The 24,510-nt window shown below is 40.2% G+C and overlaps 1 protein-coding gene across 3 annotated transcripts; it reads left to right on the top strand.

The window, feature by feature from the left end:
* Window positions 1–11,591: 11,591 nt before the first annotated feature.
* Window positions 11,592–24,075, top strand: LOC144198604 (uncharacterized). 3 transcript variants are annotated; one of them, XM_077719722.1, is made up of 12 exons: window positions 11,592–11,668; window positions 12,053–12,203; window positions 12,980–13,069; window positions 13,179–13,340; window positions 13,534–14,974; window positions 15,070–15,123; window positions 15,663–16,296; window positions 16,370–16,552; window positions 17,016–17,076; window positions 17,224–17,345; window positions 17,420–17,571; window positions 23,678–24,075. In XM_077719722.1, the coding sequence occupies exons 2-12, from the start codon at window positions 12,108–12,110 to the stop codon at window positions 23,773–23,775; spliced, it is 3,093 nt and encodes a 1,030-aa protein (XP_077575848.1). In that variant the 5' UTR covers window positions 11,592–11,668; window positions 12,053–12,107; the 3' UTR covers window positions 23,776–24,075. The 3 variants fall into 3 exon arrangements, with proteins under 3 accessions (XP_077575848.1, XP_077575850.1, XP_077575849.1); XM_077719724.1 differs by having other exon boundaries at window positions 11,603–12,203; window positions 15,666–16,296; XM_077719723.1 differs by having other exon boundaries at window positions 11,603–12,203; window positions 17,019–17,076.
* Window positions 24,076–24,510: the final 435 nt, after the last annotated feature.

The following is a 24,510-nucleotide window of genomic DNA, read 5'->3' as shown; positions in this document are numbered from 1 at the left end:
CGAGAGCCTGGTGTGGCTCTTTTGGAATTTTTGGAATCATCATCTAAATTGTTTTGTTCTGAATACTTCAACTTTGTATATTACCTCAGAGAAGGTTGTGAGATTTCAGACAGGCAGTAGAAAGCTGTTGTTCTGTCCTTTAGCAGCAGTGACCCCGTGTGGCCAAATATATAAACGCGTTTCATTCTGCCACTTTTCTTGAACCCATTGCTAAAGATTTCCAGTCAGCACTAATATCCCACTACCAAAATGTAAATTCCCTGTGTCTCACACATCATTACCTACCAATAGACTCACTAATTACACTACCGCTAATAAATTAACACAATATAATGATAACAAGCATAAGATATTTAACAAAGCATTTCAAAGGGCAAAATGAGAATGTACAGGATTGTTTTTGTGGTTGTAGAGGTGAAGAACTCCACATTAAGAACTATGATCATGTTATGTTTAAACATACACAAGTATTCATATATTAGATATATTAGGCCCTCATAATCTGCATTACTTTACATTGTCAAAATTGTATATATATATAAACAGTCATTATAAATGCATTATTTATACTGTATTGACTTGAGGTCATCATGTAGTGATGGGCGGTTGTAAATAATCACGTCTGTATTTTAATTTAAGCAAAAGAAGACAAAAGTCGATGTGGCATACTTAATGATCAGCATTGTTATCCATCATTGTCATCATTCTGCAATCATGTTAGCAGGTGGCTTAGCCTTTAGGTGTGTGTGTGTGTGTGTGTGTGTGAGTGTGTGTGTGTGTGTGTGTGTGTGTGTGTGTGTGTGTGTGTGTGTGTGTGTGTGTGTGTGTGTGTGTGTGTGTGTGTGTGTGTGTGTGTGTGTGTGTGTGTGTGTGTGTGTGTGTGTGTGTGTGTGTGTGGAGAAGGAGGGGCTGTATTTCAAAGACGAGTCAGCTGACAGCTGTGTGAGGGGATGTGACAGTGGCCTGATGCTGCGTTCTCTGTTCTCTGGGAGCCATTTTGTCTGTCTCTGATCTCGAGTCAGGTCTGCCCCCCTCCTTCAAGCACCCCCAGCAGCCAATCACGTCAGCGCTCAGCCTTGCAGAAAACAGAAACAGTCTGATTTCTCCCTGTCTCAAGCTTTCTCCCTCCCTACTTCTCATTCACTCCTGCAGCCTTCATCTCCCATTTGCTCCTCATCCCTCTTCTTTCCCCTCTATCACCCTCTCCTTTTCTTTATCACAGCCCTCCCTCTAACTCTTCTTTTGGCAAATCACATCTTTCTACTCTCTCTGTCTTTTTCCTTCATAATGTAGCCCCAACCCTCCCTCCTTTTCAGACTCCGGTTGTGCAACCCGTTTTCCAAACAGCTAAGCCTTTGTGCCTTTTTGTCTCTTGCCATTTCGGGCAGGCTGCAGTCTTTACTCATTTTCCTCCAATCAGGAACACCATGTGACTCCCTGCATGAGAGGGCAAACCCACCCCTTCTCACTGTCTCTCCCCCTCCGTCTTCTCTCTGCTCATCTTGCCAACAGGCCAGAAAACATACGTTTGCAATCAGGGGCATCAAAAAGGAAAGAGGATGGAGTCTTTCTACGTGGGATAGGTGAAAGGGGGAATAACGTCGAGATAGAAATATATGTGAGATCATGTCATCATAGGTTAGGCTAGTGGTGAGGGTTAAGTTTAACCTCCTAAGACCAGGACTCTTGCAAGGCATGTATTTTAATTTTCCCTATAATATTTAAGCTAATTGGGACCAGATAAGTGCAAAAACAAAGAATTGCCGTATTTCCACGACTATAAGGCGCACCGCATTATAAGGGGCACCCTCAATGAATTACATTTTTTCCATATATAAGGCGCATTGGATTATAAGGCGCACTGTCTATTTTGGAGAAAATTTAAGACATTTAAGTGCGCCTTATAGTCGTGAAAATACGGTATCTTTTTTTATCATAGTTTTAGAATGATCATAGGTTTTTTTTTTACGTGGACGCCAGGCCCTTGTAGTCCAAAATTTAACATTGTAGTCTTTGACCACCAAAAATGTGATGTCCACACACATGGACGAAAGGTCATGGAAAGGTTAATGTCATTTTTGGAACCTTCACAAGTTGAAAAACAATAAGTTGTCCTCTCTTTCTTTTGTTCCAGTTTTGGATGACATCCCCACGCATTCTGCTCCAATGTTTATGTCATCCACATGCTGTGTGTATATCCACGTGTACGCACACACCCGCACAAACACTGAGCCCACACAAGAAGGAGGGGAGGACCCTTTGCTGTTGAACATGGCACTGGAATGTAAACAAGCCACAACTGGGGAGACGGCGGGGTTAAATTGTTGGATGACTTCAGTTGTATAATTGAAGTTCACTCACCAAGTGGAAGTATCTTCCATAAATGAGGCATTTAACTGCATTTCCTTGATTGACCACAGTAAAGTCCCAAAAGAATGAACTCATCCAATGACCCTGGTAAATGTCAATCCATCTATTGATCTTCCATTTCAGCACTGAATTTTCAATCCTCAACCATCATTGTTGTAGAATTGAAAAAAATCCCAATAATCAGATAATCTGTCAAGTTAAATTATGTTTTTTTTAGTTATTTTAATGAGTAAGTGTGGCTAAATAGTTGCCACGTGAATACAAATGAAACACATCAAACAAACGAAACGGGAACAATACAGAAAACGATATGAGTGCAAAATGGGAGACTCATCACTGGGCAGTCTTTCCGACCTTTTGGAAATTTCCATGACCATAATGATTAAGTATGCAATCTGACCGCAAGATAGCTAAGGACCCATTGAAAACAAACGCTACAGCTTGGGTTGTGCAAGCTTGTTTAACGGCTGAAGTGGCAGCACTATTTGCCTTGCGGAGCACAGGGCCCAGAGATTGAAAACACACGTGCAGGTTTAATCACACGGAAGCTTAATCACACAGCTAGACTCCTCATTTATACATCCATCTCCAACACTGCGTTATTCTTTGTTCATCTATTGCTACTGTGACGCATTGTCTCTGAACTTGGCTGCCCTTTCTAAAGTGGCTGTATGAGAACAACCTTAAACCACAAGACACGATACTACTTTGTGTATCCACCATTTTCATGATTAAAGTCTGCGGTTGGACCACATGTCTCAGTCATCATGCAAGTTGAGCACTGTAGTCACTATGGTCAGGGGGGGGGGGGGGGGGGGGGGGGGGGGGTTCGAAGAGTACCATGCCCGAGAATACAGCTGCCAAAACACTCAAAACACATTGACTTTGACTCCCCCTGCAGCTGAATATTGCATAACAGTACGAGTACTATGCAGTAATATATTTTCAACTATGGGATTATATTTCATGTCTACACGTGCTTGGGGAAGTGGGACATAAATCGCACTAACACTTAATAATATATTGCCTTTGAGGGGGTCACCAGCGCAGGATTTTTTTTCAAGACCTTGCTTTTTTCTTTTTCCTTCCTAACATCTGAGATTAGAGTCAATAAAAATAAGTGAAGCTATATGTTTGCTGTCAGACTTGCCCTATTCAAGTACAACCTTCATCCTTCAAATACTCTGTTAAAACCAACACTTTGCAATATGGTTATTTAATATAAGGGATAGTTGCTTCAAAAAGTTGTTGTCTCTGATTAAACCCCTAAAAACATGGTATCAATTCATAAAATTCAAAAATAAAACGTTTATCTGAGTATAATGCAATCATCTGAAACTTTTGAAATAATCTTTTATAGTCTATAAATTACTCTTGAGGTGGACCTGTGATATATGCCGTATTGGCCCGAATATAAGACGACCTCCTTTTTCAATACTCATATTTGAAAAAAAAGTGTTTTGAATGGGCACAATATCTAGACCCCGATTTTAAGATGACCGACACTTTTTCAGTCTTATTTCAATGCAAAAACATCGTCTTACATTCCGATTGTATTTTTTTTCTTCTCCACACTGACAACCACTTTTGTAAAAGTTGGCAAAACTGTCTAGATATGATCTGAATGGATTTGGTAGTGATTAGGAGTGAAATAACGAATTTGGTAAGCAAATTTTTGTATATACAGTCATCTAAGTCTAAGTCATCTATATATAGTCATGTATGACTGTTAATCTATGATATTAAGAGACAGGCAACTATTTAGCTTTTGACCATTTAGCTTGTTTTTCTTCATTTTATTATTGTTACAATGTTTTAATGTTGGTTATTGGTAATGCATGAACTAAAATTCCCCCAAAAGGCCGAATACTTTTTACCTGTTCATTGTGATATTTTTATTTTTATTGGTACCTAGATTTATAGCCAGAAAAATATAGTCACAACAACAACAAAAATACAAAATTAAAATGTACAAGCCAGATTTAACAACACTTGAATATGAATATTTGAGTACTGCAGTGTTTCTATGCTCTGACCTGTTTAATAACCCCAGGAAAGAAGGAATTCTGGGTACCCTGATTTGTTGAGCCATTTTATAATTCAACAAAATTGAAAACTTCAGTTCATTATGAATAAAAAGGTTGTCCTATTGAAGCGATGCTGACTTTTATGAGCTTCTGTATCACCTTCCCCATCCAACATCCACTTGACTGAGCTCATGCAATCGTGCAATCAGTGACCTTTGACCTTTTGACACCCTAACTCCTTTCTCACCTTTCTAATACGGTTTTACACAAGTTTATTTGTGCCATATGAGAAATAATCAGCTACAACAACAGGTACAAACACAATCAGGCAAAATGATTGATACCACAGAAAGAACTTCTTGACAGAGTGCGTGCGCCACATATATCTGGTCCTATTCAATCGCCTATAACCATGCCAACATACTGCAAAAAGTTACATTAAAAGTAAAAAAGAAACATATGAGTGTTGACCCATCTATTCTTTCCCTGCACTCAGGCCAACACAGGAGGCAACATCCCATGAGCCTTTGCAAAGTGAGACCAGGGCCCCAGGGCGCCCGTGTAGCTCCCTGGTTCTCCGTGCCTCTGTCACGCCATCGCAGCAGGACCCGCACTCACTAACTCCAAATCCGTCAACAAAAAGAGGAAAAGTCTGCGTCTGGCAACGGCGGCCGTCGCCGCCGCTGTCGTCAACGGCGAGCATGGCCACGACGGCTACTTACCGGGACACGCGCAGCCGCCCACCGACATCTTCTCACATGTCTGGTGGGAATCCGATGAGAATGATGGTGTTGCCTCTGTTGTCCCTGCTCTCTTCCTCTCGTCTTTCCTGTCTCTCACCAGTCACTGCTGCTGCTCACATGAGCGTCTGTTTTCCCCACAGTTCTCACACACAAACACACGCGCACATGCACACACACACACACACACGCACGCACACCCCCGCGGATAGAAACACACAGCCGGGGAGCAGAGAGAGAGATGGAAAAGAGAGGGACGGGAGAGAGTGACAAAAAGCAACAGAGAAACGGACGAGAAGAAGGAGAGGTTAAAGAGATTGCTTGCACACACACGTACACACTCACTCACACACACACTCAGCCACATGCACTCACACACACGTACAGACGTACACAAAGGCTCAGATTCTCCCAGTAGTAAGAGCTCACTGTGGATGTGTATGTGTGTGGGAGTGTGAATGTTATATAGAGTGAGCAGAATTCAGTCCTGCCTCTGGTCTGCCCTCATCAGCCCTGCAAATTACAGCTCAGGTGGGAGGAGAGAGGGTGAAAAAGGGAGGGAATGAGGCCGAGTGCCAGAGCGTGTATGTGTGTATATGCTGTGTGTACTATACACTGCACATTTGTGTGTGTCAAAGTGACCTGAAAGATTTGAGAGAAGGCAAGCATGTGTTGTGAGTCCCCTCACCCTACCCCTTTTAAATATGTAAAGAGAATGTGTGTGCTGCACGGTGACACACGCTGATAGGAAAGCAAAAAGGGGGACGGGGGTGGAGGGGCATGTTCACATGATCTTGAGGGAATCTAGCGACAGTCTCAGTGTGCACGCGTGCTTGTGTTTTGTGTGTGTACTGCAGCCCATCTGAGTGGCTTGTTACAATCTAGCAAAGTCTGCTACACGGCAGGGAGGGTAGGGGGGAGGCGAAAATGGGGAGGAGCAGGGAGGTGGGGGCGATTGACGTACCTCAGCTCTCTGCTTTCTCCCTCTCTGTCATCTCCCTTTCCCGCTCTGTTAGTCTTTCTGTCTGCAGTATGTCACACAGTGCAGCCCTCTCACTTCACTCATCTTTTTTCTTCCTTACGCTGCCATTTATCTCCATCACTCACGGCCTTTTTACTCTTTTTTTATAGTCTGTCTCCTTATCGCTATTGTATATGTCCTGTTTAAGGTGTGTAGAATTGCAAAAATACTTTAATTAATTTAAAAAATGGAAGAAAAGTTATGATGAGTTGGTATATGATTAATGAGGAGGGAAAAAACTTTCTTAAATAAAATAAACTCATAAACTCACTCCATCTTTAAATGCCTATTTCACAATCACAACAGTTTTAATTTTATATTGGAGTGTTTTAGATTTTTTCCGATGATGCAACTTGTGAGTGCATCCTCCAGACATCAGAAAAAGGAGGTCACATATCTCGACAATGTTTTCAGCATTGTCCACTGTTTGCTTCTAAAGTGCTATTAGTATAGAGTACTGAAAAAACAGGTTTTAGTTTTACACTTAAAAAAAAAACAACACAAGTCTGCAAAGCTGTCCACCTCTAGCTTTTCTTATATTCTCTTTTTTTAAAGACATTTGCTCTTTGTCTCCCTTACTCTCGTCTTCACCCTCGTCTCATTAGACAGTATCTCATTTTGAGGAGGGGAGTGTTAAGCCAATCAGAGACGGTAAGAAAGAGCAAGGGAAGGCGGGAGACAAATAGAGGAGAGCGGCAAAGAGGTTGCAGCAGGAGGGAGAGGGCAGAGATGGAGTGAGCAAGAGATGGAGGAAATGCAAGAGTGAGGGAGGGAGAATAAATAGCTCTAGCACACTCGTCCCCCATTACCCCGGGAGGGCACTGTCGCCATGGCAATGTGGCAGAAGAAGGATAGCACAAGCATGATCAGCTTTTCAAAGACCACATACGCACACATATGCCAGTAAGGATTGTCATCGGTCTACATAAACTGTTTGTTTAGATACTTTTGACAAGTATGTATGATCTCACGTGTAAGTACGTGACAGAGAGCGGCCTCTCAGCCAACATAATAGGAACATTACTTATATAAACACTCATCAAGCTTCATGCTAAAATTGCCCGTTGAACCTGTAATAAAGACAAATAACCGTCTTTTGATGCCAGAGAAAGTGTGAAAGACGGACAGAGTAAGTACAAAGACAGAGGGGGAAGAAATCACTATAGAGAATACACAAAGTAGAACAGAAAAGAGGAGTGACACAGTTGCAAAACATTTACTTCTACATGTGAGTTTTATTGAGACAAATATTCAGACTATGTATATAAATATACATATTAGCTGCTTCTTCTGTTGCTCAGTATAGACAGGACCGCATCTGTCTTTTCATCATTATTTCTTGTTCTTTCTCTCTTGACCAAAACACTGATCTCCTCTGTTGTTCTCATGCCTTCACTTGTTATCAACAGATGTTCTCAGTACCGTGCGGGAGGCCATTCCTCTTCTCTGCTGTGAATGCAAAGAAGAGTCCAAAGAGGACATCAAAGCAGGCCAAACTCCTGCACAAAGTAATGCTTGTATATGTCCTATACTACTCCCTGTAGACAAGGTGTCAAATTTAAGATCAGAGTGCCTCTGCAGGTCACTGAAGTGTATGCACATATATTACATGAAGTCATGTGGGGATGGGGGGGGGGGGGTTGGCAGAAGAGGAAGAAAAACATACAGAGGGAGTGTATCAGAGACGGCAACATGACTCCCAAGACCTCACAGGTTCTTCAAACAAGCTCAGTGGGAGTCCTTAGAGGTCAAGAGTCAGGAGTTGAGAAACATGATGGGATTAAAACAGGTTTGTACTCATTTTGCTTGTCCCAAAAGCACAGGTGCTTTGAAAAAAAGTGTCAATTTAACAGTGAGTGTGTATTCTAGTGCTATAGACAAACACACGTCGCAGGGGGATTAAGACGGAAGGGTATAAGTGACTGTGCTGATGTGGTTGTTTGGCGTTGAATGCTGGAATAAGGTGACCCAGTTATACTGATTACCCCCTCTACACGTCTCCACATACTCATACTGCACCCGCAGGAGACTGACAGTGGCTTTGGCCCCATTTCAAATAGCAATGTGTTTTAAGACGTGGTGAATGTGTGGTCTGGTGAAGAAAATAAAGCAAAGGGATTTAGTCATTTACATAAAGGACAAAACAGGAAAAACATTGATGTATTCATTTTCTGAACCACTAGCTAATAGCATGGCACAAGAGTGTTCAATCAGCCTACTGTGTATATTTTGGGGATGTGGGAGGAAACCTGATATATATATATATATATATATATATATATATATATATATATATATATATATATATATATATATATATATATATATATATATATATATATATATATATATATATATATATATATATATATATATATATATATATATATATATATATATATATATATATATATATATATATATATATATATATATATATATATATATATATATATATATATATATATATATATATATATCATTACAATTTTTAATTGATATTTTAGCGTGTTTAATTGGACTGTAGGAATTGGTCCGTATATACAGCAATTCTAAACAAACACCAATCAAATCCTCCATGGTAAAGTAACAACAAAACTCCTTTAAGAAACCCACCAGAAGACTAAATGCAGAAGCTTGCACAGAAGCTATATACAAGTGGTTCATGACTATTTTTCATTTCCTTATAATCTTGCACAGCCATTGACTCTGTACAGCAAGCAGCATGACATTCAGATGAAAGGTCAACCTCTCTCTGGCATGCAAGTGATAACAGGCTTGCATTGTCATCTATGAAAATTGTGAACATAATACAATACAACAGCACTAGAACAAAGAGAAAATGAATCAAACATTTGAAATCTGATGGGAATTTCACACAGATAGGCCGGTTCGGAAATCAACTCTTTTGTAAGCTTGCAACTTTTGTGAGCTAATACAAAGCAGTGCTATTTACAGTATTGCCATCTAGTGAGTAAAGGATGAAACACCTCATTGTAGATTAGTTTAGATTAGAACTGTATTTCATCCCGTATTCGGGAAATTTCCTTGGATGCAAAAGATTGACTGAAGAAAAACTTATAGAATGAAATAAAATGAGGAAATTAAATAGTAAGATTAATTGTATGTGTTTTATGGTATTGTGGATAGAGATTGATGTCTGTACGTAACGCTACTCTTGAAGATACATAATTGTATTGGGTGATAGTAAATTAACATCACAAAAAAAAGCTATAAAGGGAGTGCTTCTCAATTATTTTCGTTTGAGCCCCCCTACCAGGAAGAATGAAATACTTCCATAAAATCCAGAAAAATGTTACTTTTGTTTAAAATTATAAGTACACATCTGCACAAATGCCTGCCACTTTATTACGGTATGTTTTTTAAGTTGTAAGCTCCCAGGAATCGCTCCGTGCCCCCCAAGAAGGGCTTTTTGTTGTTATTGTGAACCACAATCGAACCGACACGCTGGGTCAAATGAAGGAAACTTGCCATGTTAGGAGGCAACATATTTTTTTGTCTCCAGCGTTGAGTGCTAACACAAGAGCGTTTCAAAGGACAAATGTGATTTGTTTTCAAGGGTTAAAAAAAGACAGCACATCTATGAATATTGTGGCCAGTGTTTTCTGTCGGCATCAGCGGTTAATCCTCTTTTGGGAATTCATGTGTTAGGAATTGTTAAAGGGACTGTAAACTCATTTTTGATGAATTGCTTCTAAATACAGGAAATCTGTTTGAAGACATGTGATATAAAAAAATGGACACAAGCTGGAAAGAAGCAAATGCTGAATCTGAAATTCAGATGCAAATGCTGAATGATGCCCTAGCTGAGGGTTGTACCTGGTTCCTGGCCCAGCTTTACCACTACAAGTGTCATTTCTCTTTTTCTGAACCATTTTATCCCCACTAGGGTCGCAGGGGGTGTTAGAGCCAATCCCAGCTGATTTCAGGCCAGAGGCAGAAGACACCCAAGACCTGTGGTCCGCCAATCACAGGGCACGAGACGACAGCCAGTCATTTACTAACTCACCCATACCTAGGAGCAATTTTAGTGTCTAATTTCCTACAATGCATGTTTTTGGAATTTGGGAGGAAACCGCAGTACCCAGAGAAAACCCATGCAGGCCCGGCCGGGGAGAACATGCAAACTCCATACGGGTGGACGTGACCTTGGATTAGAACCCAGGACCCCATAGCTGTGAGGCCGGCGTGCTAACCACTCCACAAAAACCACAAAGCCAGACTCTGTTTTAACCACTTTAATGTCAAAACAAAGATTTGACAAAATTTGTCACCTCGACAAACTACTAAACTGCTTGTCATAAATATGAGGAAAATGGTACAAAATTATCATGCAGAACATTGGGCATGAAGTAATACAAATAAAGAACACTGCACAATACCTGAGGTAGATGTGCAATTGCCCCAAAATTAAATAACTATAACTAGACAATTTTTACTTTACACTTAGCAACATGTCAAAGCCTTTTGTGCACGAAGCGTTAAGGTGCCTCACAATGTCAACAAAATAAATAGAAAAAAGAAAATGTTCCATTTCAACAACATTAGGAAGAAACATGAACAAGGCCATTGCTTTAAAGATGACGAGCTAGAAAAACAGGTCAATCCAGTGTTGTGGTTCTGTGACAGGTCACAATGTTCCCTCCTGTAGTGAATATCTCTCAGAGCAGGAGCTTGTTGCATGGATACACAGGTAGAGTCGTGCAAGTCACAAGCACCACAATGTCTGGACAGAGTGATGTAGTGATGATCTCTGTGGGGAATCAGAGCTGCCTATTGAGGCCCTCATGTCGCACTCCTGACCATGGGAAAGGAACCTTAGTGTCTCTCTTGGCCAGGTAGGTGTATCTCTTTCCCCCTCGTTCCCTGACAAAACTGCCGTGGTCCACGGCCGGGTGGTAACTTTCGTTTTCGCTGCTCTGTCAGCATCCTTCAAGCACTTCTGCTAGTTTCATCAGGACCTGGTCATGGCGCCCTCTATGGCGCTCCTGAGGAAGTGCAGTTTTTCATCTTGACAAGATTAGATTTTAATTTTATTTCATCCCGTATTCAGGAAATTCTCTTAGTTGCAGTAGAAAGACAGTATAGTTTGCTTTAAAAAGAGTTTATTCTGTTTTGAAACCAACGCCGAATCGATCCAAACAAAGTAGTACTAGTGGCAGAGGCAACGAGAACACCTTATTTCCCCCAGCTCGTAGTCTTGTTGCCATAAATAAATGTAAATATAAATTATACTATTGCCACCTGGTCCTCTACGATTATACACAGGAACATCCGTACTTCGTCTTTGGTCCATTGCAAAGACATCTTTGAGAAGTTTGGAAAAACATGGTAAACTTTTTCCAACCACTGTTTTGCGGAGTCGCACAAAAGTGACGCATGTGTTTTAGCCAATCATCGACGGCAGGGATTCTCAACTCGGAGGACGGTGATGCAAGATGGCCGTCTCTCATTCATGTTGCCGGTCCCTTACTATCATCTAATCTAATGTTTGTGATATCTATGCGTAGTTCATTCCCGTTTGTCCAAATTATTGACACATACAAATTTACCTTATTTTAAGGCTGTCAAATGTGTTCCGACTGTCACGTCTCATAGTTTTTCGTCAATAGAATGGGTGTTCAACATGTATTGTTAGTATTTGCAGAAAAGTAACTAACCAAGATGCAAATCTCAAACCTACCACCATGCTTACCAGAACTGAACTAACACACCACTATAACAACATAAATGTTTTACAAATATATAATACAGAATAGCACTCAATTCAATATTAGTGAAACAGCAACGGGAATTCCCTACCGACCTGAGATCGGATTGAAGAATTTGCCTCAAACTATGTCACTCTTAAGTGAATGTCTGACTGATCCCAGATCAGCAATGTACACGCGGTGCCGGTGACCACGTGTCCAACCCTCCGGGTCGACCATGCGGAGCGGCAAGATGGCGGCACAGTGCAATGCCACAGACCTGGCTTTAAATGCCGACAACGTGGACTTTTTGAACATCAGAAGCCCTTGTCAGGTACCGCGTTCGACACTTAGGCTATTATGCTAGACAAAAGGAATCATGGAGACTTTTTCGCCCTCATAGTCGCGGTTTACCCCGGCACATGCCCGCGTGGCGACACGTGGCTAACACGGGTTTGGCAGCAGAGTAGGAGGAGGTTATCATTCACCCCATAGTTAGACCTCCAACAGGCGTTTTTTGCCCCGCAATGCACGGAAACTGATTTCTGCCACGGATATTTAGTTTTGGGGGGCATTATCGTCGTGTTACCTTTTAACTGAAATTAAGAATTCACCCTGCAAGTGAAGTTGTACAAAATGTTCGGACCGAACTGTCCATTTCCCTCACTATCCACCGTAGCAGCCATAGTGGATGGACATTGTTAGTTGCCTTTTTAAAAATGCCAACAGATGATTGGTGTTATTTCTGAGAATGTACATGTTTTACGTTTTAATCAATTCAAAAATTGCAAATATATCTTAGTTTCACTATGTCACCAGCATTGACCCATCAGCGAAATAGACATTTTTAACGCAAAAGTTTCAGTGCCATTGACGGCAATAGATGTCCAACATATTTGAATAAAAAAAAGTCCAGCAAATTTAATATAATGGGATTAGAATATGAGTTGAGTTTTCAGATGAACTGCCAACAATTATAATCGTCGTATAACTATCATTCCTTATTCCTGTTTGTTCTTTTCATTTTTCGTTCCGGATGGTTTTAAATACAGTTACAAACATTCAACACAACAATTCCATATGTTCATTGTTTTGTGCACATTGCTGCAGATTGGCCCGTGCGGTGACGACATGGATACCCAGTCTTGTGTGGATCACTCAATCTTGGCCATTTTTGAGGATTCAGCCACTTCAACAGAGGTTAGCAATCAAACAAGTTGGCAGTAGCTTTGAGAAGTTTTTTTATGTGTAATAGGCTGAAAATGAATGTGCCAAAAATAATCCCCAGCATTTGTTACTCGCGATATAGGACACAAGGCAAGCGGAGGAAGAGAGTCAGACTTTGCTGTCGGCATTGACTCAGATGTTAGAGTGCGATGAGGATGACGTTAGTTGTACACTTTCCCCTTTTGACACACTGCCAGACACCAAGCTTCTCAACTATCAGGAGTTTGGGAACAACCAATCTACAGTAAGTGAAAATAATATTTTTTCATTGGCTTCTAAAGCATTTTTAAAAAAAATCAATTCATCAATAAAATGTTTGTCATAGAAAGATCTACTGTAATTGTATGCTGTGCTGAAAAAAACCCAACAACCACTAAGACATGGTGTTATTATTATTATTTTTTTTTTTACTCTTTCCTTACATCATTTCATTTTAGGTTGAAGTACTACCCTTTATCGCTAAACTGCGACCGAGAGTTAAGATTGACGCAGGAAGACATGACCAGAGCAAAGTAGCCAGACTTCAGCCGGTATTCCAACAACAAAATCAGATATCGTTCCAATGCCCACAAAAAAAATCAGATGGCGATGTGGATGTCTTCACTTCATCTTCTCTGGTTGATCTGGTGAAACTCATGCACCCCTATTGCCTTAAGATGCGTGTGGAGGAGGAGCCAAAGGGCCACCACGACAAACTAAAGAAAGAACATAGAATCTTCTCTCAAGGGGAAATATGGAAGTACGAAAAGCCAACTGAAGACAGTGATGAAGATATTAATGTTGTATCTGATGATGATTCACCCCCCAAAGAAATGGAAGAGTCTGTGACTAAAGATAGCGGCACACCAGTAAAAAGTGCATCGCCTTCAAGTAAGTCACCCAAAATAAAGAAAAGAGTCAGCTTTGGCCCTGTACAAGTTGCTTCATATGATCAACTCATTAAAACTGGAAACGAGAAGAATCGCCCTAGCATAGTCCCTGCAGATGCATCTGGAGGTGTAGTCGCTCCCGCACTTTTAACCCCAACAAAAGCATGTACGTCAGTTGACATTGTTAAGAAGGCTGAGGACCCAGCACCAAAACGTAAGGTGAAAGCCAAATCGCTAAGCCTCCAAGAGTACAGACAGCTGCGACAGAAAAGGCAGACTCTAATTGAGAAGCAAGGGAACTCCATCACCAAATGGCCTTCAGTTCCCCAGCCACCCAATCAACTGGCCCCTATTCTCTGCTCACACGGGCAGAGACAAAAGCTCTGTGGAATCAAGTCGTCGCCCCAAACAGATCAGTCCACAATCAATGCGTATCCATCCCAAAGAGCAAGTTCCTGGATTTCGTGTCTCAATCCTTCCAGACCAGTCGAAAGTAAGCCATTGTATGCTGGAAGACCTCACCGTTTGAAATCTCTTCGAAGTGAATTCAAACGCACTTCGCATGACTGCCCAAAGTCCAACGTTAAGCACACGGATAGCACTTTTATTGGAACTGTAATTGAGAAAAATATGTTAATGAAGGCAACACCACTCAGCACTGATCCCCCAAACCCAGTCCTTATTCGCTTGCCTGGGAAACAGACTCCCGCCCAATCAAATTCCAGCATTGAAGTGGAAAAGCAACTTCCTACTGCAGTTCCTAAACCTGGTCATAAAATGAAGGCTCAGTGCACGATCACGCCTCATAAAAAAGTGACTTATGTACGCAGTCAACCTGAAAGCCTTACGGTAGCACCAAAGATTCCTCAGTCAGTAATTCTAAATCCAGTCGCTTGTGACCAAGATCAGCCAGTTGGGGAAGTATCACCAAACGGTGCACTAAGATGTCCTCAGCCCCAACATTCACTTCAATATCCTTGTAGCGAGCAAAGTGCCGCAACTGACTCAGGTACCGACCAAGCACAAACATTTTTTATGACATTATTATTCACCTTAAATAAAAAGCAAATTGTTGACATCACTTTCTTTTTTTTTTACCTTTAGGGATTGAAGCCTCTGATCTTACCAGCTTGTTAGAGCAGTTTGAGGAGAAACAAGGTGATTAATAAGCCTTTAATGTTGGTTTTAATTCTCTCTAATAAATGTGTTGATTTTTAACTGCTAGGCAGTATTCATCTAAAATGTAACTTTTATTTTTATTCGTTTTTAAAATCTCAATTCTTTAGATTTTTTATCTATTTTGGATAAAATAATTACCTAATGATATAGTTGATGCAAACAGCATTTTAGTTGAAAAAAGTGTGAAAAATTGTTTTCAATAGGTTGGCAAAAAGTAACAGAACAAAAACAGTGTTCTCTTTATTTGGGTCTCTAATAAATCTTTACAAATAAACATAATATTCATGATGGAGTTCTTTCACCAAAAACCCTTATTATCAGTCTCTGACAAACATCTTAGCAACAGTAATTAGCTTTTTTTTTTAAAGAGAATGACACCATTGGTGGTTGGTTGGTATGTGCCTATATTTTAGAGCAGAAATTTGCAGTAATTATAGTCAGAACCCTTAGTTGGAACTTACCCAATTATTATAATGAACTTGCACGCACATGACTTATTGTGTTTGTCTATCTTTCAGCAGGAGAAGGCGAGCCGGATATCCTTTTAAAAGTTTTACCCTCCAATCTGAAGGGAGACGGTGAAAAGGCAATGTTGAGGAACTCGAAAAAAGACCAGGAACCGGTCAGAACACTATCTAATGCAGAGCCCCACCAAAAGTCAGGACACTTTATCCCAAAGTCTCTTGGGACTGAAGTCATCCCTGTAAGACGGAAAGCAGGGCCATCCAAGCGGATTCAGATCATTGATCCACGCCCTCTGCCAACCAAGAAAGCAAATGCTCCAGAACTTGTTGCCTGTCCTCACTTGTGTTCATCAGTGACTGCAGATCATGATTACTGTGTGCCGGCAAACAACAGAGTACCTCTTGTCTGGAATAATTGCGAAGTCAAGCAGAACTCATCTATTGTCGAGTGCAATCAAGTCTCCATTAGGAAATGTGACTCTCCCACCAGAGCTGATGTGCCATGCCAGCCAGCTTTGTCCAAAATGGCAGATCCTAGCCCTCCGTGCACCCCGCTAACACCACCACCCAGCCCCCCAATCCGAAGACGGGAGAAAAGCAGGTACCCGAGAAGAAGCCCCTCCTCGGACAGCTTTCGTTCTTCTTCGTCATCTTCTAGATCTGTGTCCCGTTCCCCTGAAAGACGGAGGTAGTCAATCTTTTTCAATATCATCATCTCACATTTGCTTTTGATGATTAACTGTCTTTGTGTGTGCTCACAGGTTCCATCACAAGCATTCAGGGAGTAGGTCGTGCTCTTCGTCCCCATCGCGCTCTCCCCCTCCACGGCGGAAACTGTCTTCTTCACGTTTAAGATATAGCCGCTCGAGATCCCGATCCTGGTCGCGGTCAAAGTCACCGTCTCCTTCGCCAGCGTTTTGCACGAGCAGGAGGAACATTTGCAGGTGAGTTGCTGAAGCCACACACCCCCAAGGTGTTGTGAAAACAGTCGACCTTGAAATACACATTTAATTTACCTGTTTATCAAATACATTTTCACATGCTTTCAATTTTGTCAAGTCACATTCATTCATCTCATCTTCTGACCTGATTTATCTTCACTAGGTGTCAAAACTGGTCCTCATGTGCCACAGTAGGTGCAGGTTTTTATTCCAACCGATGAAGATACATTTTCACCAAACTGGTGTAATCAGTTGATGTCCATCAGATGCTGCTAGTTTCAGAAGAAACCTTATTTGTTGAACTGTCTTTGCGCATCAGTCGGAACAAAAACCTGCACCCACTGCAGCCCTTTGTGGAATATTTTGGACTCCCCTGATTTGGATGCTATTTGATAGATTATTTATTGTTGAAACTGTGTTAATAGACAATAGTTGTCAAATCACTAAATTGTCATTCCTTCATCAGCAGAGAGTCCTGGAAGCTCAAGAGGGAGGAGAAGGCGAGACAACAGAAGCTGAGAGCCATAGTGAGTCTGATAGTACTGTCATGTCATCTCCTGTGTCACTACAGTTGTACTACTACTTGCAAAATTAATTGGTTCTAGAACTTTTTTCGTAATTGGAATTTTTTTTTAAAGTAGAGCAGTATTTTATATGTAAATCCTTTCGTATAGGACGAACGCAGAGTGGTGTACGTCGGGCGCATCCGTAGATCCATGACGCACGATGAACTGAGAGAGCGCTTCTCTCATTTTGGAGAGGTGGAATGTGTGTCGCTGCACTTCAGAGAAAAAGGGTAGGTTCAAGGAAACTAAATGTTTCACCTGTGAATGCATTGTGTTTAATAATTGTTTTGTCTGCCTTTTACAGTGACCATTATGGCTTTGTCACATTCTACAACACGGGTGATGCCTTTGCAGCCATCGACAATGGCGGGAAACTAAGAAAGCCTGACGAACTCCCCTTTGACATTTGCTTTGGTGGAAGGAGACAGTTTTGTAACTCGGACTATGCTGATCTAGGTGAGTGTCATCAAGCTAAGGACGATTGGGCATCTGACAGAGAGCAATTTGTTTTTAGACATTGGTCATTGTCAGGTTCATTAATAATTACCTTCGTCCGTAATTATCAATAACTGCAGGAAGACATCTTATTCAATTATTGACATTTAATTAAATAGAAATGGATAACAGGTAAACAGCTTCCGGAAGGGAGAGTTACAGCAAGCGTCACCGTACGACTTCCGAACGTCTCCTCGAATAGACATTTTCGTCCTGTTCTTATGGTCACAAGTTACAGAGTTGTTGATCATTCCATCACGTATGAGTAAAAACAACATCTGGGACTACAATAACAATCAAGGTATTTTACTAATAACAAAAACAGGGACTAGACCTAACAACATTTAGATTAGAGTAATTATACAACCTCCTTGACCTAAGAATCATATAATATAATCATAATCATATAATCGTTACATACAGAAAAACCCGAAGTGTACGGTTACATAACGATAACAATATTCTTGTTATTGTCCGAATAGCCCTGTCCTCGTCACCAAGGGCCCACCAAATCTCAAGGACCGAGATTGGGTGGATTGTTTGTATAACCATCCTGGAACAGGCTGTCTAGGTTAAAGATGACTTGGTGTGACCTCAAGACTTTTGAAAAACAGAAAGAGAATGATTTAACAAAGTAATGAATTAATACAAAGAAAAGAAAGAGATTGATTTAATAAAGAAATGAATTAATATAACTATTATAATAATAAAACAGAATAAACCCAACATTCCCCCGTTTTTATAATATGTATGTTATTAGTCATTTCTTAGTAATCACTAAATGGAAATGTCGGTGACTGCGATTTTATCCGCCTACTCCTTACTCCCATGGCTGGTCTGAAAGAGAAAAAACATAATTATATTCGTCCAATTGGTCCTCGGATTTACCGTACTCCTGGACCTCACTGCTTTCCCCAAACCGTCCCATAAGATACAACTCATGTACTTTAGAATTTGTAGGGGCCATTGCAGTAGTTATAAGTCGGCTTAGCAAGGAGCGCAAACAGGGGATACTACATCACCCACACAATGTTAGGATAGCGGTAATTGTGCCTATAGTCCAAATCTTTAGATTTTCCAAAGGTCTTATCCCACCAATCTGACAATGCGGACGTATCTACTCCAGAGTGCTCTTGCATATTGCGGTTCGGTGTTTGCAGGCCAGTAATGGCCCTGGTGAGAGATCCACTGGGTGACGCGTTGTTCGGTATGAAGGTGCAACATTGTTTTCCAAACATTGCACACACGCCCCCTGTTTCAAGGATCATATCCACCGCTATGCGATTCTGGAACGCCATCAGACCGGTAGCTGCCAGTTGTTCCTTCATGGCCACAAATCCCTGTTCAGTATAATTTCCAAGTTTTGAACATTGTAATGTAAGTAATTTATTCTATCCACATTTTTGTTTGGGGTGATTAGAAGGAAGATAGACTCCCAACCTGCTGCGATCTGATTAGCCAGCTTATACTCATCTGGTACGCCCCGGGGGATGCCAATCGCATCAATGTATGTTGGATCTCCTTCCCTCCATGCCTCTCGACGATGTCGGGAGGGTCGACCCTTCACCTCCGAATTATGAGCCGCCAATTGTATCTCCTCCACTGTGGATGGAAAAACAGACATCGGTAAGAGCAGTGAGACCAAAGTACCTAGTCCTGCCGCGTTTCGGCAGGAGTCGTATAATTTATCTACCACCCCGCCACCGTAGGCCAGAACGTGGTATCAGGGGTGTAGTTTGTTTTAGAACGCCGGTACACCACGTCTCATTTATCGCCCCCAGCTTCAGACCATGCCCTGTAAGGTTTAAGCAGGTAAAATGATTAAACAGTGGAAAAATTGACTTCCTATTTACTGCGTAACAAGATAAACACTGTTTCAATATTTTTTTTCTTTCTTGCCAAGTAGGACACGTTTTTTCATTTGTAAAAACACTTTTCCCCAAAAGAATGGTGATTGAGGGAGTTGTTAGACCCCATCGTATTTTCTCTTGTCTGGTAGGTTATCCTAATCCTTTGTAAGATGGTTTAGTCTCAATTGAAACCATATGGAGACGTCAAACCCAATATAAAAGAGTTCCCTATAGTTTTATGGTATTGCTTGCTGAGCAATAATCTTTTCAATTAATATTGGTGTTTTCCCGTATCTTATTAAGTCAGAAAGTTTATCTTACCCGTCCCCTCAATGTTTCAATTGAGACCACCCTTTTACCAAAGTAGCTCCACATAGTGCTTGCCTTCTTTACACTCCATTAACAGCGCCCAATTATCCCCCGTTTGGGAAATCCCTGTTTCAGAAATAAATTTCACAGGTTAATATGTCAGTCCAAGCTTTCCAATCTTGACCAATTTCTGCAACAAGGCTTTTCCCAATCTTCAATTTTTTTTTTGCTGTTAATGTACCACACATATTTCCCACCATAGATTGCCCCTTTGTATGGCAACCGGGACGTCGCCGAGTCCAAATATATATTTTCATTTTGGAAATTTGATTTAGTAGGTAATGTTAATTAAATGTAAATGTGTATGTTTCTCGGTTTACCCTCCCGTAAGAAGGTGTATCCTCAATTGAAACGCCTCCGCCTTTTTCTCCAACTGGAGAAAACAACCCTACTGTGGAAAGGAATAGAATCACAATCATCATTAATCTCATTGCCCCAAAAGCAATAATTGTTTTCAACATGACTTTTTGTCTTTGTTTAGGGAGTTTTCCTCTTGAAACGTTTCAATTTAGACAACCTTCTTACTGTGGGAAAGGTGCATCCGTGTCCCCTTTCAGTAACAAGGACCCTCCCACTTTGCGTTGCTCCGATGTTTCTTCTTTTATGCTGCTTATCAGCATCCAGTCTTCAAGAATCACCGTCGCTTCGTCCGTTTCCTGTTGAGAAGCAAAATCTCCCTCTGATAGTCTAAATTTGGTGTGTGTGTTTTTTTTTTTTTCTGATAGATTTGCCTCATCATCCAATTGTCATTGTGTAGTGAATAATAACAATTTGTAAGGTCTACCAAACAGGACTTCATATAAGGTCCGCCAATTGTGGATGGTAGACAACTATTATATTAACAAAATGGGAGCCATTATCACTATAAATAGTTTCTGGAATTCCATATCGTGGAATGATATCCATATGATCTAATAAAAATAAAATAAAATCTATATGTATTTTTTGAAATGGATATGTGGGTATGCATATAGATTTAAACCCTAAGCCTTGTAGTGCCGTTGTAGCAAGGCCACCTCCCCCTTGTCGAGACATAGGTCTTCCCTTGACTCAAGCCCAAATTCTTTTCCTTTATTGATAGATTATGTCTCGGTGGTCTGCCAATCAAAAAACACAAAAAGACAAACTATCATTCACGCTCACACTCATAAACAGAAGAATTTAGTGTGTTCAACCAGTCTAGCATCCATAATTTCATTTTGTGGGAGTAAACTGGAGTACCCGGAGAAAATCCACAAATTCTCGAGGACGCCATGAATACCCCACATTCCGGAAGGTCTGGATCCACCCCGCATTCATTAGTAGATCCTTTAATATACACACCCCCACTCTAGCATTTTAACCGTTTGTAAAAAATTACCTTCAAGTTTCACACAAAGTTATATCCTTTTTAATGCTATCCGTTTACCTGTTTGTTCCCCGAATTGAGGTGGGAATAGTTTCACATCTAAAGTTTTTATTTTTTACAGCCGCCATGACCTAATGGCCCCCTATCATGTTTTTGGAAAATCCCAATTCCCTCTAATAGCATGCCAATCACCTTTTAATGCGGCCATCCAATTTTGTTTCTACTTGTTTCAGGTGATAAGATAATCTCCCCCATTTGTAAAACAAATTCATCCACGCCTAATTTATACAACATGACGCCTATGGCCTTTATTACGTCGCCTTGACTCCAAATTCTATGAACCAAGATAACACGCCGAATTTGTAAGCGAATTTCCCCCATCCCATTTTGTTCATAGACAACCCATCTACCTAAAGCGTCACTTGTTTCAAAACATGAAAGGCCCCACTAGAATTCGTGCATCCAGCGCCAAATAGAGCCTATTTACACATTTGTCTCAAACTTGTTTTAGATATGGGGTCCCCAATTTCCCAAAATTTCCCAGAATTAATGTACTACCACATCCTGTCAAAAACCCAAAACGACTAACATAACCTGTTTCTAAGCCAGATTCTGGAATTTGGAGAATTTCTCCTTTCCCTCCCTTATCTAAGTTTGTTATTGTCACTCGTTATCACTGTAACATTCAGGCGTATTAACCCCATCGTTGCTAAAGTTCTCACCAATTTGCATGCCCTTAATGCCGTAAAAGCAACGTTATTTGGTTGTATCAATTGACCAATGCTTATCCAATCCGTAATATCCTTAAAGTCATCAATATGACCTGTGACAAAGCATATTTCCTCCTGCCAGGACAACAGACAATGTTCTTTCAAGTGCACTTTGAAAAACATTCCATGTTACTCCATTCTTAGGGAAAATATGCTCATCCTAAACCAATTATTTTATTTACAATTCACCTAATTATTTGGATGAATGCCATGAATTTTATCATGCCACTATTGCATTGTAAATTTCCCATCTGATGTCGTTAATCAGCCAAATAATTCAATACCTACTATATACTTTGTAAATCACCTCATATGATGTTTACTTAAGACAAGAGTCATTTCCCATAGCCTGTTACCAAAACAAAAATCTACAACAATTAAATGAGACAAATCAACCTTTTGTTAGACAATTCCTAATTACAAACTTTAATGTTTTAAAAACCTTATCGTCACCAATATACCATAATATTGTAAATTTTGTCATCCTGGCCTTTTATTCTTTTAAACAGCCAACCTCCTGGATTAAAGTATTTTGAATAATCAAAAAATTCTGAAATAGTATTAATATTATTTTATCCTCCAAAAGCTAGTTTCCTTTAACTAAGAGCCCTTTGAAATCCACAATTGCTCAAAAATGACTATTTTGGTCTATTTCCCAAATCCAAAGCTTTTTACCAAATCAACCTTTTACTAAACAGATTTTCTATCCTTTTAATACATTTCATTTTAAAACCCAAAATATCAATGCGAAAGCATTCGCATAACCTTGCATTTCTTGCAGCCCATGTATTGTTCTTATTCTGAAAAGTCCAAACAGAAAACGCAATTAGCCGTTAACTATGACCTCCACTCTTGCTGCGAAAACAGCATTGTTATCTTATGTTTACAAACCAGCTTTTTCCCTGTGCCCAAATACAACGCTTTTTAGAGAAGACAACCATTAAAACGTCAAATTAACCCCTCTTCCGATATTCAACTACATAACAATATTTTTCCAAGACCCCATATTTCCAGAATATGTATGCTGCAAGCACAACAATATGGCAAAAACCCATTTTCTGCCCTCAAGTTTGCTTCAGCACCCCCAAGGCCAATTATTATTATTATAATGTCTTCACGGAAGGGATCACAAAATTTTAGTCGTTTACACGGTCCGAACGCTCCCGAAAGCCCAACACAGTTAAATCGTCTGCCCCGCGGCCCACATGTTTCACTCCCATCTAATCAGCAGCCGCTGCACCAGAAACGCTTCCCCCGCAGTTGACACATTTTTTGGCAAGTCTAGAGCATAATAAAAACACAAGTGACATTCCCTGCTAAAATTTAAATGATCATTTTGTATATATTCTTTGGTCTTTTTTTTTTTAAAACACCATCTTCCCGTTAGCGGACGGGATCAAGAACCAAGCTGCAATAAGCCATCACATTGCTGTAAATTGACAGTACATATAGGTTATATTAACAAAGCACCACCAGCACTTGGAAATAACCATTCTAATTGTTGTTAACCTCTGGTTTGCTTATGTTTCACAGCAATTGATAGCAAAGCCGTTGAATCATGATCACTAACTGTCAGCTTTCTAAGTTCGAAGTAAAGTATTAGGCATTTAACAGTGGCCATCAACACTGACTTGCGTGTTAACATTCTTAGTCACGATTGCAAATGTTCAATATAGGACAGTTTTGATCATCCTATGAATTATTGAAACTGTTATTAAACTGTTCCTCAGATGCAAAATTGGATTCCGAGCCGTCTCCAGCCAAGAGCAAGTTTCAAGACCTTGACTTTGATTCGTTACTGAAGGAAGCCCAAAAAGGACAGCGGTAGTAGTGCAATAGTCGGGACAGAAAATAAAAAAGCCACAGACCTCAGCGCTTTTTGTACACATTTGCGAAATGTAGCAAACCTCTGTGTTCACCCCAACGAACCCCATCATCCCACCCCATGCATTTACAAGATCCAAAGGGTTCTTATACATATAAGCTCTTTTTTGCATGTTGTACTTATTGTCGCACTCATCCCAGCATGCTGTTTTATAATCACCTCTATATATACCATATATTGTACCATTTCCTAAAAGAAAATGTTTTTAATCTGTCAACAATATATTTTTTGTTTACCATCAAATTTGATTCACTTTATTTCGCCATCTATAGAAAAATCTAAATGCATGAAAGTCATTTTCATCTAATTGCAGAAAACAAAGTATAAATTAAAATGAGATTTATACCTTTGCAATTATGACCACTCACCAGAATTATAGGAGCATATATGAAACATTAAATAGATGGATGACTAAATTACAAAGTAAGAATAAATTGAAAGAAATATTTAGTACTCGGTCCAATTCTGTATATACAGTCATACCTCTACTTATGAATGCCTCTTGGTAAGATTTATTTAAACAAATTGCAAACATTTATGTTTTTAATAACTAAAATAGTACCTTGCGCTATAAACGGTCTTAAGTGTCAACTTTTAAATAGCAATCTCCTGCATGGACCATTGTCCATGAAAGTGTTCAATTTCTGTAATCAATTTATAATTGGAGCACTGTCCCTT

This window comes from Stigmatopora nigra, chromosome 6, assembly GCF_051989575.1.
Source record: "Stigmatopora nigra isolate UIUO_SnigA chromosome 6, RoL_Snig_1.1, whole genome shotgun sequence".
NCBI classification, from domain to species: Eukaryota; Metazoa; Chordata; class Actinopteri; order Syngnathiformes; family Syngnathidae; genus Stigmatopora; species Stigmatopora nigra.
Note: the sequence above shows the minus strand (reverse complement) of the source record. Positions and strands in the feature narration are given on the sequence as shown.

Bases quoted from the DNA above. Each gene is read 5' to 3' on its own strand.
- LOC144198604 (XM_077719722.1), top strand. From the start codon at position 12,108: ATGCGGAGCGGCAAGATGGCGGCACAGTGCAATGCCACAGACCTGGCT. The intron at 15,124-15,662 runs GTGATTAATAAG...TCTATCTTTCAG, and splicing joins GCAGTTTGAGGAGAAACAAG to CAGGAGAAGGCGAGCCGGAT. The intron at 17,572-23,677 runs GTGAGTGTCATC...ACTGTTCCTCAG, and splicing joins CTCGGACTATGCTGATCTAG to ATGCAAAATTGGATTCCGAG.